The 18,482-nt window shown below is 31.8% G+C and overlaps 1 protein-coding gene and 1 pseudogene across 1 annotated transcript; both read right to left on the bottom strand.

The window, feature by feature from the left end:
- Positions 1 to 1,822: 1,822 nt before the first annotated feature.
- LOC128171256 (uncharacterized) lies at positions 1,823 to 3,569 on the bottom strand. Its single transcript, XM_052837013.1, has 3 exons — positions 3,494 to 3,569; positions 2,616 to 2,775; positions 1,823 to 2,437 (listed from the first exon to the last, which is right to left on the bottom strand). The coding sequence occupies exons 1-3, from the start codon at positions 3,557 to 3,559 to the stop codon at positions 1,890 to 1,892; spliced, it is 774 nt and encodes a 257-aa protein (XP_052692973.1). The 5' UTR covers positions 3,560 to 3,569; the 3' UTR covers positions 1,823 to 1,889.
- Positions 3,570 to 7,001: 3,432 nt separating this feature from the next.
- On the bottom strand, positions 7,002 to 13,616 carry LOC128174169 (uncharacterized; annotated as a pseudogene).
- Between the last annotated feature and the right edge of the window lie 4,866 nt (positions 13,617 to 18,482).

The raw sequence follows: 18,482 nt of genomic DNA, 5'->3' as shown, positions 1-18,482 counted from the left end.
GATAAATTTTATTTAATTTATCATCTACATATTTTGGTTAAATAAATGACTTACATGTACTACATTTACCACTAGTTATGTCACAGACTTCACATCCAATGCACGACTTACAATCAGCGCCATATTCACCAACTTCGCATCCTAAAAAAACAATAGTTTTCCAACACTTAAGCTTACTAAACTGATCAATAAAGAACAATCGGAACTAAATTTATTTCTTGTACTTTTATTTAAATACTGACTGTGGACTGGTTTAGACACATCTAATCATCAGTTCTATTATCGTCAGCGTTAGCAACACGCTTGTCAACGAGTAATACAACAAATTATTACGAATAGTGTTACATGCACGTAAATAGTGCGTAAACGGTTCCCCGTTTTAATCAAGTCAGTCTGATATAAAATTAGTATTTTTTTTTTCTTCTAAATTTAAACATTCAGTATGATTCGCGAAGGTTATCAATGGTTTTCTCTTGGGGTCAATTTCGTGGATGTTTTCAATGGTTTTCTCGCGGTGTCAATTTCAACTGCTACCCTCTTAAACAGTCACGGTTTTTATATTGACACATCAAAGTAAATTTATTCACACATTTATACACTGTAACGCTTAATAATAATTGAATACATAGCTTTATAGTAATAATATGCAGAGTATTGAATTTAATTTAATGCATTGATACCAAAAACTTATATTGCACATATCTCATGAACAGCCCCTGTAATAGGATCATCTTCAGGTGCGTCGTAGGTACTCTCTACAATGGGGTATCTTGCTGGCATAAATTTTCTACAAACATCTCTTGTTTTAATTCAGTTATCAATTATGGTTTTAAAGAACAAATGTTTACATTTCAGATACGTGGTCATCTTTGGGCTTTTTAAAAATACTTACTTCGAACAATTTGAAGTTAAACTTTCATAGTATCATTTAATACCATATGAGTAAGTCTTACATTCAATTTCTCATAGGAACACATACAAATCTCCCAGCGTTGGATTCGATAATCATTAAAATTGCACCTCACAGCATACTAGCATTTAATTGTAAATTTTTCAGGAATGCTTGAGATATCTTGACCAATCTATGCACGTTTTGTTGAGAGTGAGTCGACGTGATCCAATATGTCTACACCTTTTTTTTTCAAAGTGCGTTATAACAAACCCTTGTAACAGGCATTAAGATTTTTTGGACTTTCTATTCTAAGTAGATATTTTTAGAATAAATAAAAAGTCAAAGTACAGAAGTACTGACGGGAGTTGATTTTATTGAGTATTCGTAGGCTAAAATCAACGATATTTGGCTTGGCAAGTAGTTCCTTAACTGTATATGAATAATAATGCGCAAAATTGTTTTTCTAATATAAATCCTTTGGCTTTTCCAACAAGAATTTCGATCCATGTGTATAATAGGGAAAACCTAACACCTAGTCATCTAATTTAATGCAGAACATAAAAACGTATAATTTATTAAAATTTCAGCTCAGCTGAAATTTTCAGGTCAATTCAAATCTTCAAGTCTTCCATATTTCTGCGTAAATAATTCATATGGATGTCATTTCGTGATATTCTTTTCCCACATTTTATAAGGAAATAATCACACACACAAAGTCATTTTGTTTGACACAAAACATAAAAGTATATAATTTATATAAAGTTTTGGGCCATTCAGGTCTTTATTATTTCAGATATTTAGAAGGTGTCGGTCCAAACACATTTCACTTCCGGTTTGCCAGAGTAACTGCATAGGAGAGTTGATTAAAATCAACTCCCAAAAAAAAATCTGAATCAATATACTACTACAAGAGAAAAAAACACAGTGATCTGAAGTATCATTTTGTTTATTTCAAAACGTATAGGTATTGGTATTAAACAGCTTCTAAATTATGCGTTTAGACGATCTGATAATACCAACTGCGATTTATCGTCATGTCGTTTCCATAATAATCTGAGCTTGAAACATACAAAACAAAGCCAAAACTTTGGACAGTGATACCATCCGCTTCGATTGCGGGATAGTTCAGAATGGCATAGTATTCATTGTAACTGTCAGTTTTACTTCCTGAATAGTAAGTGTCGAGGTATTTGTAATAACTGACAACATTTTCATTTTCAGTATCATTCAGATGGCGTGTCGTTAGTTGTACAATGGCGCCTGATTTATCGCGTATGTATGCAATAAAATACTTGGACAAGTTCTCCAAGTCCCCTCTGTCTGCAAATGATGATACTGTAGCTGTATATTTTGTGCGTTCTCCCATTGCATCCTTTTCTATCTGGACGTAGCAGGTGTTTTCAATAAAGCTTGTTTTAGTAAGGAGGTTGTAGTTTAAGTTTGGGTACATTGAAACGGTTTCCCCTTTTGATTTCGACCTTAAGGTTATCCTCCTGTTCATGTTGTCGTTATAATTCACCATTAAGGCTTTAAATTCATCTACATCTTTTAAAACAATAATAAAAAGAAGTCTATTAAAATGTTGATAAAATAGTCATGCTCCAACATTGTTTAGCTTTGGAAAAAAAAATGTTTGTCATTTTCCAGAACAGTAATTAGAAAAGGAAATAGTTGAATGATTTGTCAACAGTAAGCATTATTTTAACTGACTTCAGACAAATACCTTTGGTGACTTCCAGAGTGTCGCCGTTGAATTCAGTCTCTGTATCGGAAGGTCCAAGGAAAACAAGAACATACGCGGAGAAGCTTTGATTCAAAGGTTTAACAGTCAGTGCCAGCGTTTGTATTGATGGTTGCTGGGGCATGCGAACGATTTTGGCAATCTAAAATAAGGAAATATGTGTAGTTTGGAATTTCAGTAATCTAAAATATGGAAACATGTGATGTTTTGAATTATTATCACAAAAGGCAAAGTAATTTAAAAAAGAAATTATTTATTTCAACCAGTTACTACCCTCTTAATCCGAACTATCTGAGCATTATCTTTGTTCTTATTTCTCATATTGACTGTCACAGATACACGTCTCTTATGATGGAGACATTTAATGTTACATGTTTATGTTGTCAATTACTTTCATTTTTTTTCTAAAATATGACATAATTTTGAAAACAGAAATCAAACATAAAAACATGTTTATTGTTACTATGTACAAGATATCGTTCCCTGTATTTTACGTGTCTACCTTTTACAGAGCTTTATCTAAATGATCACTCTACAATATATGTAAATATATAATTGTTCTTTAAAATTTACCAATTTGGAACCGTAATGAATATTATTTCACTAATAGTAATTAAACAACCAAATTTGCTAAGCCGTGGAATCTTGATTGAAAGGGGGAAAAAATCAAATTTAGAGTTAATGGCAAACTTTCCCCATGATCTTAACGAAAATCAATGTTTCAAATCAAATTATTTTACATTGCACATACAAACTCGCTTTATGAAATGTGCGGATGATTCATGACTAGATCAACTACGAACATATAAAACTGAATAAAATTGTAGATAACGAATTAAAACGAAATATAAGAAACTTACACAGCTGTAGTTTGCAGACACCATGGCCACTATTACTATGGCGACATAAAACCATTTTAATGCCATCCTCTTTTGCTGTGTCTTCAAAAATGTAGACAACTTTACACGGTTAAACATGCCTTTTATATAAGCCAAATCATTTTATCTAATTATCGAATGACTCTCAAAGTATGGAATTAACTACAATCATTATTGCTATCTAAATGGTCATTTTGACGAGTTTCTCTCGTAATTTGAAAACTAAATAGGTGATTTATAATTTAAACACAGGCTTTGACCTAAGATAAAAATATCGGCTGTTTAGACAGACGAGATAGTTAAACGATAGGAGTAATTATTTAAAATCTGAAATGTCAAAGGATGGATGCTATTTCCAAATGCATTATTTAATTTCAATAAATAGCAGACAATTTTTAACTTGAACTCGGTTTTAGAGGTCAGCACACCGCGATGATACAGCTCTCTGTCATTAAATATTACACTAATCAAGTATGTTATAAGAGTCTACGTGTACAGTATGATGTCGAATTTTAACAATTCATTTATTTCATTAATAAAGTTGCATTGTGTAATGATAAGCTGTAGGCCTACGTTTTCATTGGTAACTTGTGTAACATAGATTTAGCATGCAAATCTCTTTAATTTAACTGTAGATTTGAGGAAAATAACGAGTTGGTTGTACTAATTTTGATGGTTGTTTTAATGTATTTTCCGCAACACGTTTTGCTGTTTAACATTTTACTATTGTTAGTAGGATTTATGTTCGTAACTGTAAGCATTTCTAACGCTTTTTGTATGATCATTGTCATGGTATGAAGTAATAATAAAATAGAAATGGATTATTTTCAAGGTACAATGTACATTTTAGATCATGCTCAGCCGGTAAAAACTGCAGAATTTTAAAGGTAAAAGATAATATTTTTTTTAAATGGAGTTATAAATCTTATCAACACTTCAGTTTATAAAGATGGTTATTTAATTGAATATTGTTATCAAAAGAATTAACGATAAATCGGGTCATCTCAAATTCTCAGGTCATTTTTTTTGTTTTTTTTAATAATTGATATGGATGTCATTTCATTTTATTTCTCTACCATATTTCACATGAAAATATAATAGATACACATACAAAGTCATTTTTGACGCAGGACATAAAAATTCAGATATATCATTTATAAAAATTCCATGTCATTCAGGTCTTAAGTGTTGAAGATCTTTAGTATGTCCCGTATACCGATCCCGATACATTGTTTGAAAAGAATGAAAAGCTCCGAAATTTTAGATAGTTTAAAGTCTATGACCTACTTTACATTAACGAGTATGACAAAAACTTATGTAATTTTTTTTAAAGGCATAAAACATGTTTCTGCATGCAAAATTACTTTGAATTTATAAGAATAAGCATGATATTAATTCTATAAAAAAACATATCCCGAAGAGATACGGTTACAGTATCTAAATTGTTGTAAAAATTAATGACCGCCTTCTGGCGGACCGTAATTAAAATTTAAGCCCATATACTTTTTGGAAATTTGAATTAGCTCTATCCATTATTCAAGGGATGCTGGATTTCCAATATTACGAAACATGTACATAGACAAAGAAAATTATAAAGGAATATTGTAATACGGACAGTGCAATAGAATAAATAAAATAACATCACGACATTATTACTATATCTCGTGTCTGTCAAAATTGACTGCGTCACGTCGGAGATTGCAGCTGTATTTAGATTTCACACGTTGAATTCATGACATGAATTATTATGTATAAAGTATACACATGTATATCTTCAGCACATTTGCAACTGACAATGACTTCGATCAATAGAAGGAACTAATGAGGAACGTGGGATTTATTTGTATTTTCTTATATAGTGCTTTATACAAAAACGTATGATTTTTTGTTATATTCAGAAGTATCATTCTCAGTATATATACAAAAAGTAAGTATAATTATGTAATATTAGCTCGTCCGAAAAATATTGACTGATCAATATTTTTTTTTCAATATTGACCGGCTAGGAATAAAATCTAGAGAATATTTCCTCTCTTCCAATTAATCGCTTTTGATTTGTTGATTCGTAAACGGTGACGTGAAGATCAAGATAACTGTCACTAACACATGTTACGTTGTTTAATGAAAAAGCCCACGCATTTACTTGATTAATGACTTTGTAAAAATAATTGAGTAAACAGTACACGTTGTAATTTTAAAACATTGAATAGTTTGCAGTTAGCCAAGTTCATAAGCAACGTTGCCAAATATTTTATAAAATCTTCTAGTAATGTGTTGCAATGATGAGTTTTGAAAATATATGAATATGTTTCTTGTGCATTAGCACGTTTATTATCACGTTTTTTTTGGGTGATTGAAGTACACTTCTAGACAATGTTTTTTTTTTTGTTCATAGTTCAACATTCACATATATATCGATATCGGTTTAATATACTCTAAAAATCAAGCATGAACATCGTACGTTTTGTATTTGTACTCTTTGATTAACTACAGAAACCACTTATTCCTACAAAAAAAGATGTCAATTAAAAACAAAATTTAATTTTAAAAGCAAAGTATCTTCCCGTAACACAATCATCAACAACATATAAATGTGTTTAAGTTTTCCTTAGCACATAGGTACTCTTCAATGATTTTTATTCTTACTTTTGCTTATTTGTCTTGATATTGATCAGCTTGATGGTAAAATTGACAGGGGTCATTTGTTACCTGCCAGACTGTTTCGCACGGCCTAATAGGGTAACGATGACCAGGTGACTGGGGTTGTTCGTCAATTAAACCAGATGCTCTGAAGTGGTCGTTCCTCCCCAGCCGATGCGCTGCGCTCCGACCACAACTTATGGAACGACCCGTGTTTTGGATTCCAATGGCGAAGCCCACGGAAAAAGGAATACGTGTGGGAGTATAATAGATGTATCAGCTTGTGCTACAGAATGTATAAAACAGACAGAAGGCCAGTCTTCAACACACCACCAATGAGAAAGGTCCCCCTCTATCAATACTCCCGGCTTTCCCAGTGTTTGATATCGTTTGAAATGTCTTTATTTTCTCTTATTGCTGACTGTGAATCAAGGACAATTGTTAATCGTTGAAATATCTTTAGATATAATTGTGTTACTTTTTCTGATATCTTACACTTGTAAAAGACTGTAATCAGCTGAAATTTTCTTTGTGCTGTCTTTTATATGTAACACACATTGAATCAGTGTATCTTAAATCAACTAGAACTACAAGAATTAGACAACTAAATTAATGTCTTCTATACTAATCGACATATCATTTGGCGGAATTACGCAAATAAATCCCTTCATGGGTTCTTCTATTATATATTCATATAAGCACTAATTCCGTGTTATGTCACATTAATAGAAGAAATATTCAAGACTGACAGCTAAACTTGAAAATGAAAAAGTATGGATTATACAGTCATGAACCAAAATTTTACTTCATTTTTTTTTTTTTTCAAATTTGAAACCTGTTAGATAAAAAAGTCAAAAATCATAGATTTTTAAACAACAACAATCTTACATGTTTTAGAAATAAATTGTAGCAGCTGCTAAGCGAATATGAGTTTGTGTTTCTCAGATAAAAGAAGGTTATGGTTGGAGCAGAAAACTCAACACACTGTTTGAAGCATACAATGGTTTATATTTTAGGGTACAAATTAAACAAAATATTAAATAGAATCTTTGAATCACATATTATAGTATGGTTCATCAAAAAGTAATACATCGGTGTTCAACCATAACACATCTTATATTACACTAAAAAGAGATTTTAGGTATATAAAAATTCGCAGGTAAAACAAACCAATAAAATAAACAGTTTCTGAGTTGAATTGCATTTACGATGGTGTTTGTATTCAGATATTGTATTTCCAGTAATAGTTTGCAACAATATCATCACCTAGATGGGAGGGATTCCAGTAGGAAACTTGGAATTGAAAGTTTGTAGTGGTAACTCCGTCAGCCTCCAATGCAGGATTGTTGAGAATGGTGTAAAAAGTATCTTTATCGTCGCTGGTGTAATAAGTTTTGGCGTATTTGAAATCTTCAATATTCTGAACTTTCAGCTCTTCGGTGGAATGTATCGTTGATGACCCCCACGTTTTGAACTTAAGAGCGTGCATGAAATACTTCTCAAATCCGTCTTCAACTGCACAATTCTTCACTGTAGCTTTGTATTGTGTTTGATTACCATTTTCAAGCTTTTCTATTCCAATTAGGTAATTGTTCATAGGAAACGTTGTGTGTGTGCGGGATTTTGAGTTTAGATCAATGAACACCGACAAGGATTCTTTCGTGGGATTTTACTTCATGGTTAACATCCGGGAACCATACTGGCTTTTCTCCCTTGTTGTCATTAGGGCTGAGAAAACGTTGTTTTTTCCTAAAAATATCAAAAACAATGTCTATCACAAGTCATTTTTAAAATGGTATTAATTATTAATTTTAAATATATATGCTAATCGATGATTTCAATCTTCTTGAAGTGCGGTCAAAAATGAAAACATTGACTTTTATATTCTTCGTAATCCTATTGTGTTTGGATTTTGAAATTGTAAACTCTAGTTACGTTTTATCACAAATTCGTTTTTTCCTTAACGCTCACATGCGCGTTTAACGCTTTAATGTATATATGATTAAAAGAATGCAAAAGGGGGGATTCTGCAAGTTCTGTCAAGAGATGTTATAATTAAATCTCAATTTACACAAGTTATGTATCTTAATTTCAACCATCTCGTTTTAAATCTATTTTGTTAAATACGAAACCATTTCCATATCTCTTTATTAATATTACAGTTTATTTGATTATTTTTAACTGGATATGCATTCCATTTATCCAACCATTTACGTCATATAATTTAATTTAGTTATTAGATATAAACGAAAAGAATATAGCTTGCAAATATTAAAGTTAACAAACCTTTGTTGACTTCAATTGACCTGCCTGTGAATTCTAACTCCGTATCAGCTGGGCCGTTGAAAGCGCCATTGTACACTCCGTCATGGGCGTCCAGTGATTCGTTGATTGCCAGTATTTGTAGCTCGGGCTTTCCGAATCTTCGCACAATTTCAGCTCTCTTAAATACAAAACAATTAAAATCAACATATACAGTGAGCTCACGCCTGTTCTTTTACAACAATACAAATCCCTTATAATATTATTCAAATTTCATAGCATAGCATTGGAATCTCATACAATTGCATTGAAATCTCATACAATAGCATACAATCTCAGATTTTATCCTTCGTCATATCATGCAATTGCATACCATAGTATAACATACAAAGTGATAATAAATTAGTTTTAAACGTTTTCATTTGAAGAGATAATGTTCACATTGAAGATTAGTGGTTAACTATGACTTCTTATCATTTTACTTCGAAATGTTTGAAACACTGCATAGGGAGGCGATTTTGTATATCAATAAGACCTTCATTTTTTTCTAATACTATCAAATACATATCAACACTTCATTTTATAAAGATAGATATTTAATTGTATAATGTTCTGAAAAAAATTTAAACAATCAGGTTAAGTCAAATTTTCAGGTCATTTCAAATTTTCAGGTCTTTGAAATTTTTGCGTAAATAATTGATGTGGATGTCTTATCATGCTATTTCTCTACCACATTTCACATGGAAATATAATAAATACAGAAACACAGTCATTTTGTGACACAGAACATAGAAATTTAAATATATCATTTATAAAAAAATTCATGTCATTCAGGTCTTTAGTGTTTCAGAGGTTTAGTATGTCCCGTGTACTGATCCTGATACATTGTTTTGAAAAGAATAAAAAAAAAACTTAGAGATTTTAGATAGATTAAAGTTTATGACCTTCTTCACATTTACGAGTAAGACAAAAATATCTAATATTTCTAAAGGCATAAAACATATTTCTACATGCAAAATTACTTTGAAGTCATAAGAATAAGTAGGATAATATATATATTAAAAATAACTATCCTGCAGGAACACAGTTACAATATCTATATGTATATCAGATAACGGGATACGCTCTGTCCATTATTCAAGGGATGCTAGATTTTCAAAATTACTAAACATGTACATACACAACCATTATGAAGGAATATTGTATTAAGGACAATGTAATAAAATAAAATAAAATCACGCCAATATTACTTTATCTCGTGTCTGGTGACCTGTCACAATTTACTGCGTCAAATCGACGCTTGCAGCTGTATTTAAATTTCACACGTTGAATTCATGACATAAATTATTATGTATAAAGTATACACATGTATATCTTTAGCACATTTACAACTGACAATGACTTCGATCAATAGAAGGAACTAATGAGTAATATAGGATTTATTTGTATTTTCGTATATGGTGTTTAATACAAAAATGTATTTTTTTTCTGTTCTATCCAGAAGTATTATTCTCAATAAATATAACTATATAGACAAAAAGTCAATACAATTATGTAATATTAGCTCGTCCGAAAATACTGACCCATCAATATTGACCCATCAATATTGATCGGCTTGGAATAATATTTAGAGAATATGTTACCCGTATTTATAAACACAGAAGATAAGATAATCATGAATTATAAATCACTAAAGGGATAATTCTTTCAAAGAAAAATTTTTATGTCTTTAATTTAGTTAAATATTATTTTTTGGCCAATGAGGTTAATTCACACGATTGTTAACTTACTTATCTTCTTAGAACATTCTGGCGAAGTTACCAATAGCCATCATTATCACCAATAATCTATTAGGGTTGAAGGATAAAATATAAGGTCGGTCGGGCGACAGAAAACAGGGTTTTTTTTCTTTAATTTGGCCTTAAAATGTCAAAAGTATTAGATGTACTAGATACCTGTATAACGTTGACTATCTACGAGCGGTGTTTAGTTTTAAGCCGGAAAAGAAAGACGTTTACATTTTCCAATTTAACAATATATGTTTTTGATTATAATCCAAAAAAAATATAAACAATAAAAATAAACGATAAACTTTCAAAAAGAACAAAACCCCCACCCCAAAAACACATTGGAAACTAATGACAGAATAGTATTATACACGAAAATGAAAAAAAAAACCCAATAAGACACGAACATATAAAATCATGCGTATGTTCACCTATACTACGTAAAAATAAAAGTGGATGCATATATTAATACTGTTTGTATGGCAACGTACAGATTTATGGTTTGCAGCGAGTGCAAGAACTAGAAGAAGCTGTATAAAGAAATGGTTTGCCTCCATTATGTAGCTTTATGACTCTCTGAAATGAAAACAGCTTCACAACGTGAGAGTTACCAAATATATATGCAGTTCATTAATTAAGACAAGTTAATTGCACAGATAAACTTCTCTGAAAATATTTAAACGGCAATGATTCTGAAAATTGGGTAGTACAGAAAATTCCATGATTTCGAAATTAAAATAGATGATAATTGTCACTAACACATGTTACGTTGTTCACTGAAAAATTCAACGCATTTACTGGATTAATGAATTTGTAAAAATGATTGACAGTTCACGCTTTATTTTAAAACATTTATGTTTATTCTTAATGATTGAAGTACACGGTTTTTTTGCTCATAGTTCAACGTTAACATATTGATATCGGTTTAGAATACTCTAAATATCAAGCATAAACTTCGTACGTTTTCTATTTGAACTCTTTGATTAACCACAGAAACCACTTTTTCCTACAAAAAAAAGATATGTCAATTAAAATCAAAAGTTAGTTTTAAAAGCAAAAAATATTCCCGTAACACAATCAGCTACAACATATAATTGCGTTTAAGTGTTCCATAGCACATAGGTACTCTTCAATGAATTTTATTCTTACTTATGCTTATTTGTCTTGATATTGATCAGCTTGATGCTACAATTGACAGAGGTCGATTGTTAGCTCGATGAACAATAATGTACAAAAGGCTACTATAGAAGAAATATCTAATGTAATTTATATTAAGCACTTCCGTTTATCCGTTTCCTGTCCCGAGACAAAAACCCCTATTTTGACAAGATCTCAAAAACGGTAACGACCTGAACTGTATGGGATGGTAGACCTATGTATGTACCTGTATTAACACTAGTTTGTTTTATCCAGCGTAACTTCCGGTTGCTACAGGAAATACACCCAAATTTGGTTTTATTAAAGTAGTTTGGTTATTTATTATTAAAGAAACATTTAAGCTAAAAAAAATACAAAAGGTCATCTGCACACGGTAAAAAAACAAAATAAGTTTAATTTCCGGTGAGACATCTCAAATCTCTCAGGTCTTTTTCTTTTTTTTTTAAAACAAAGTACCAACAAGATCTCAGAAACAGTGAAAGATCAAGACACAAAACTTATATGGATAATGGATATTTGATTGAACGTGTGTTTAACGAGTTTCATTTGGTTGTACGTCACTTCCGGTTCTCACTCTAAGCGTTAAAACAATAGAAGTTTTTTGTTTTCCTTGTTTTCCTTTAGATTAAAAAAACCCATTTTATTCAATTTGATTAATAGTAACGTACCGTAGGTAAATGAACTAAAATACCTACTTTGAATTTCTGAAATCACTTCCGTTTGTTCGTTTCCGGTCCTGAGACAAAAACCTTTTCTCAACGAGATATTATAACTTAAAAAAACTTGAACATCCAAACTTTGAGGAAAAACAATGTATGAAGATATGTTTACTATGTTCTGTTTAGGCGTAACTTCCAATCGTCACAAAAATTTCTCAAAAATTGACATTTTGTCTTTCTGGTTTGTTTATTTCTTGGGAATTCCTGTACAGTATATATTATATCCATTTTCTGTTTACAAGAGAAATAGATTTTTGTACAGATTAATACATGAGGAACGGAAGACCTTTTTGTTGCTATAGCAACAAGAGTCTAGTTGGGATAATATGTTTGTAATTTGGTCTTCCTCCACGAGGTCTGTATTGTTGATACCCTTGGTAACCTTGGTATTAGTTTTGCTGTTGGTAACCTTGTCCAACAGCACCCCGGAAGTTTAAAGAATTTGACCTGCCCTTATAGGAATTGAATGAACTCTGACCCTTGAGAGAACTTAAAGAATGTTTGTTCATGTCACCCATTTCTTTCGGTTTGGTCGTACAATTATCTCAAAACAATTGTTCTGTAACAGGAATATCTGAACTGCAGATTGTCCTGTACCGAGAATTTAAACAATTCTTTAATTCATTTCTGCATTTCATCAATAAATCGTAAAACCCATATCCTAACAGACTAATGAGTCTGACAGCATGGACTTTGTTTTCTGAACATCTAAATCTTTGTTATTTGCCAGCTGATCTGCTAGGGAACCAATTGGAATTAACCCATGAGCCATATATTTTTGTATTTCTTGTAAGACAAGGTCGGATGAATGTGCATTTTTGTTCATTGCATCCCAGATTTCTTTGTTTACCCTGAGAACTTAGAGGTAAGTACAAGTATCTGGCCTATCATACCGTTTAGCTATTTCACCCATGGTTTTTTTTGCTAGACTTAACAGAAACAGCTGCATTTACAGCCTTAGCCAAACCAGTCCCTTTTTTAGACCAGTAGCATCCTCTGGGGTTCATTATGGGATATCCCAATCATCAACAGAATTGACTTGCTCTGTGTTCCCAGTATTACTTGGAACTTCAAATGCATCTTTAAATGCTATTTGGCGATCAACACCTACATGGGATGAACTGTTAGAGGAATCAAGATAACTAAAATCAAAACTATCTATAGCATAATTATTTGCATCATCCTGATTAAGACTAACAAACTCTGTAGGTCTCCTAATAGTTGCACTTGGTTGATTATGACTATACCTTTGTTCCATAGCATCTTCATTATTGCTAGCACTGCCCGCCATACATTGACCTACATTTGTCAATTTCTTAACAGATTCAGATAAACACGAAATAGACTTTAAAATCAAGTCTATACCCAATTTTGATTTTAATGAGTCAATATCAAGACAGTGTTCGTTTTCCGCTGTCTTTTTTGTAGCATTACGTTTCTTAGACGGCTTTGAGCTCGCCTCAGATGCTTTTCTTTTAACTCCGGACCGTACGCGGGATTAACCCCTCGTACTCTTGGACCTAGTTTGCATTTTGTCATCATTATCGGGGATAACATCGCTGTCAAAATGATCATCCGTGTTCTCCCCTAGTGACGAAATACCATCCATATCCGACATAATTCTACCGGCCGTTAAACAACCGAAGTGTCAACGTGACCATAGAGAATACCTGTGTAATAAAGTTGATTCAGTTTTGTATATACTGGTGTTTATATTTGTGTTACTCTTTAATTTTGTTATGAATGGGTTACCGTATGTGAGTGACGAGTGTCGGGTGAGTGTGCTATTTTTAGATCGAGTATTTAAAGTGACCGGTTTGGGTGTAGTGGTTAGTAGAGGGTCCGGTAACGACATCAGCCGGGTGCCACGTTTTGCAGCGCCTGTTTCAAGATATGGTGAATATCTCAAGTTAGCTTAATACTAAGGAGAAATGGGTAGCCATTGAAATTTTGGATTCTGTTAGGCGGGCACATGTTTTCCCAGCCGGTAAGGTTGTTTTGTTGTTATTTTGTACATTTCGCTGGTAATTTAGGTCTTAGTGTAATTGGTAGTATGTTTGTATGTTTATCGGGACTTTATTAGTCACAGTATGTTTTTTTCAGTGCGTAAGGGTGTTTGGTACAATTACCTGAAATACAGACTGGTGTGCTACACGGAAATTTTCCTATGGAAGGTCGTGGGGACAATTGACGAAGGTCGGGGACGCATTCTATGCTGAGTGGGGCGTGGCTTTCTATCCGGGCAGTGTCGTAGACTGGAAGCGAGAGACCTGCGAGTCCGGGGCTTTCGGTTAGGATAGAGACAAGAGGGACAGGAAATTTGACGAGGGCAGGAGCGTCTCGAGTGCATAGTGACCTTGAGTTCATTTTCAGAGAGGTTTTAAGTGTTAAAAAAGCGACTGTTATTACAGGCTAATTTTCATATACATGCTTTTGAGCTGAAATTTGAGTAATTGTAAATTCATGGTATTTTGAATTATTGAACTTTAATATTTTTTTTGAGTAAATTTTTCAACAAGAGTTTTATTGGTTGAAATAGCTTCTAAACAACATTTTGTAGTTTACTTCCATTTTATATCTGATACAGTGTGATTTAATCTTGAATTTAGTTGATAGTATCAGATATTTGTTCATTTGTTTAATTGAATTATTATTCTTTTTTTTGTTATGTTCGAATGAGAGTGGTGTGAAAGGGGGAGTGAGAATAATGGTTTGTTTTGTTTATTAATTTTTTTTTCAAATTAAACTTGTTTATTTTCTTTACAAAATCTTATTGTTCATTCAGCTGACAAAATCCAAAAAGAACTCATTACAACCTGTAAAATTATACAAGAAAGAGAACCACAACTACGTTCTTGGTATACACAAAATAAGTTTTAATTTCTGGACTTCGTCCTAGAAACAAGATATTATAACACCTGTATGTGGTACACAGGTCTGAGTGAAATTTACGTTATTCCCACTCAGGAAAATGATGCCGCACGAGGCACATCGGTTTGTATAGGGGTGGTATACACAGTGTTGTCACATGATTATACTCTATTGTTAAAATCTTTGAATTGAGATCTTGAATGTTATGCCTCGCTAAGCTATGAAAAGTAATGCTATATGATACCCTCGCAGAGTCGAAAGGCGATATGTAATAGAATGAGGGATTTACATGTATAATTGTGTTTGCAGTCGGGAAATTGTTATTTTAAATTTGGCATTTGAAAATTTTGATCGCATTCGTGGCGTTACGGCATATATAGTTTTTTCCTATCTTAAACTGTGACCCTCCAGTGTGGCCCAAACTTGTCCCTTATAATCACGGTTCTCTACAAATTGAATACACAGTATCTTAAGTTGGTTTCACTTGATTGACATTACTTCTTACTATTTGTGTTAAAAGGAAGATTTTTAAGGATGTTTTTCTCTTTATATTCTTAAGTAAAATTTGAGCCACAATATGATCCCAATATACCCCAGGGGTCATGGTTTCCGGCTCGAGTAAGCTAAAAGCAATTAAATAATACAAGAGTAGATTAACGGGGGAAAAATACTGATAATTTCACCGATGTACCCACACACACCTCACTGCCTACTCAATATCCGTGATCATTAACCCTGGGGAGCATTCATATCGTCCCCAAGAGAGACAACTCTTGAAAACGTGTATTGACTATAGCCCGTTTCTTAATCTTATTAAAATAAATAAATTGAGAAAAATTTTCAAAATATTTTAATTATAAATAATACATGATAAATAATAAATAAATAATACAATTAGTAAACGGGCATTAAAAAAATACATGAAAGAAGTACATTTATTTATCAAATATAGTAGGCTGGTACATGTACCTGGTGAATAATAAATGTATTTTGCTTGTAGGTACATGTATAAATCTACACAACTACATTCAATTAATACACTGTATTATGTAAATTGAAAAAAAAATACACAGGTTGTAATAGATCTTTTTTAAAATGAATTTTCTTAAAATGAAAAATAAGTTAATGAATTTGCATATATCATTCTAAAAAAATCTTAATACTTATAGACACGAAGATTAACATAAATAAAGTGATACATTAGATTAATAGGATATAATGCGCAGCAATTTAAGATTTAGATGTCATTTTTCATATGAAAGATAATTAAAACTCCATACCATTTAAACAATGAAAAGGTTGCAGAAGGCCTATTTGTATCTAGTTGAATATAATGAAAATTAATTAATGACCCTGTATACACTGTACATCATTTTAAGAAAAAAAAGAAGAAAAGTAATAAACAAGCTGTTCAAGAAACTAAAGTGATATATTATAGGAATCAATAGGATACACTGTACAGCAATTTTAATCATATATTGGATTTGTTTCCAAACATTGGAATAAAGGGGAAAAAACTTTTATATCTAATTTAGATTAAATGATATTCTTAAAAAATATTAAAATTTGTATTTGATGGCTAAAACTGAATATTTTTCTGACAATTTCGTCTGTTCATGAACAAGACCTACACATTTATCAGACACTTTTATATGCATTATGTCCATTTCTCATTGTAACTAAGTATTTGTGTTCTGTTTGTATACAAAAGAGTATATTAAAAAAAAACTTGTATAAAACAGTAAGGCTAAATTTCAATTAAAAGAAAAATAGCTGTTTCCAAAAATGTTAAATGTATATGAATATGTTATATAAAAACATATGTTAGATACATGGGTAGGAAAAATACAAAATAAGTGCACTCGATAAAAAGTTTGCTGGGATTCATTATGTGAACACTTATTGTTGAAACAATTCATCCAGTAACATTTAAAGTTATGTAACATAAATAAGAATGTTATTAATTATGTGTATAGACAAATTCTTCTGTGGTGGGCTCCATAAATCTTGAAAAGATGGTGTGCGTTGGTAAAAAGGCAGAATAAGGTTCCATCCTAATCCTCATGCATTCCATTCAAGAAATATTCATTACTGTCATGGCCTGGAAACTAAAATAGGATAAACATAAAGTGCTAAGAGAATTACATGTAATTTTTGCAAACATTGTGCACTCATCAAATACTTACATGTAAATATTCAATGCAGTTATTTCAAGATTGTTCTAGTACTAACAGTGTAATCTTTTCTAATATTGTACATACATGTATAATTACGTCTTTTTGCCACTAATTTTAAACCCAGCTGACAGTTTCTTTTTGCTATATATACAGCGTCAAAAGATAGTTGCATCATGTGCATGTACTTTCAGTAATTTTAAAAGCCATAAAAACATTTCAGTCCTACAAAACACTTTAAATTTGTCAAATGATTTTACAAATGAAATATGTACTAATATACCAGTAAGTCACAAGTGATATATACTTTTTGAAGCAGTACAATATATCACTCACATGACAAAATCAGGAAATCTTGCTCAATCAATTCTGCACACACATGATAAATGTAATGAATGTGTAACTTCAATGGTGTAACTTCAAATATATTTAGATTTCCAGTGGACAGAAAGATATTGAATATATTGAACAAAGATCAAAGTTATAAACACTTATGTAACATATGAATGTCTGTATGAGTTTCAACTATCAACATTCTATGCACATCAAAATAAGATTGCGTCAATAACAAAAATTAATCTGAAAAACATATTTCCAGCATAAGAAAGTCATGGGATTTCTGCAAATCCCATTTTCACAGAGAGTGTAAAACACATCTCGTTAAGTTTATAATATTTTTAAACCCCTGGTTTTCCTTTCAGAGGTTTCCACCACTTAAAATACAGATAATCATGCAGAATTGCAACAAGATGCCCATACAAACCTTTCCCTTTTACAGAAGACATTGTAGCTATTTAGATGACATTGCTTGGCTTTCAATCAGCTTAAACCAAACATGTATAAATATGGAGGACAAGTTGTAAGTTTATAACATGACAAAGAAGTACCTTCTGGGCTTCAGCAGACTTGACTGGGTAACAAGCAATATCAAATTGACAATATTTACTTTAATCCTTATCTTCAGATCATCTTGAGGCCACAGGTTAACCAGTAGATTAGAAGAAAAAAGATAAATTAGCTATCATTACAAAGCTAAATGCTGTCATTATCAAAACAAAAGGTTGTATCCGAGATTACACTTTTTATGGGCACATGCAGTATCAGAGACATGGTCAAAACATTACCATGATACAGTGGTAGCAACGTTACTGTTGACTAACGACACGCACGATTCTGTTACACGAACGATCACGCACGATACACGAACGATCACGCACGATACACGGACGATCACTAACTAACTGAATTTTCATGATGCACGAACAAAAACGATACAACACGCAACCGAACGATTCTACACCATTAAACACGCAAAATCAAAATTAATTTTTAAGATTAGAATTAAGGAAACGTATTGCTT

This window comes from Crassostrea angulata, chromosome 2 (genome assembly GCF_025612915.1).
Source record: "Crassostrea angulata isolate pt1a10 chromosome 2, ASM2561291v2, whole genome shotgun sequence".
NCBI classification, from domain to species: domain Eukaryota; kingdom Metazoa; phylum Mollusca; class Bivalvia; order Ostreida; family Ostreidae; genus Magallana; species Magallana angulata.
Note: the sequence above shows the minus strand (reverse complement) of the source record. Positions and strands in the feature narration are given on the sequence as shown.

Bases quoted from the DNA above. Each gene is read 5' to 3' on its own strand.
- LOC128171256 (XM_052837013.1), bottom strand. From the start codon at position 3,559: ATGGCATTAAAATGGTTTTATGTCGCCATAGTAATAGTGGCCATGGTG. The intron at 2,776-3,493 runs GTAAGTTTCTTA...TCCTTATTTTAG, and splicing joins TGTCTGCAAACTACAGCTGT to ATTGCCAAAATCGTTCGCAT. The intron at 2,438-2,615 runs GTATTTGTCTGA...TTGTTTTAAAAG, and splicing joins CACTCTGGAAGTCACCAAAG to ATGTAGATGAATTTAAAGCC.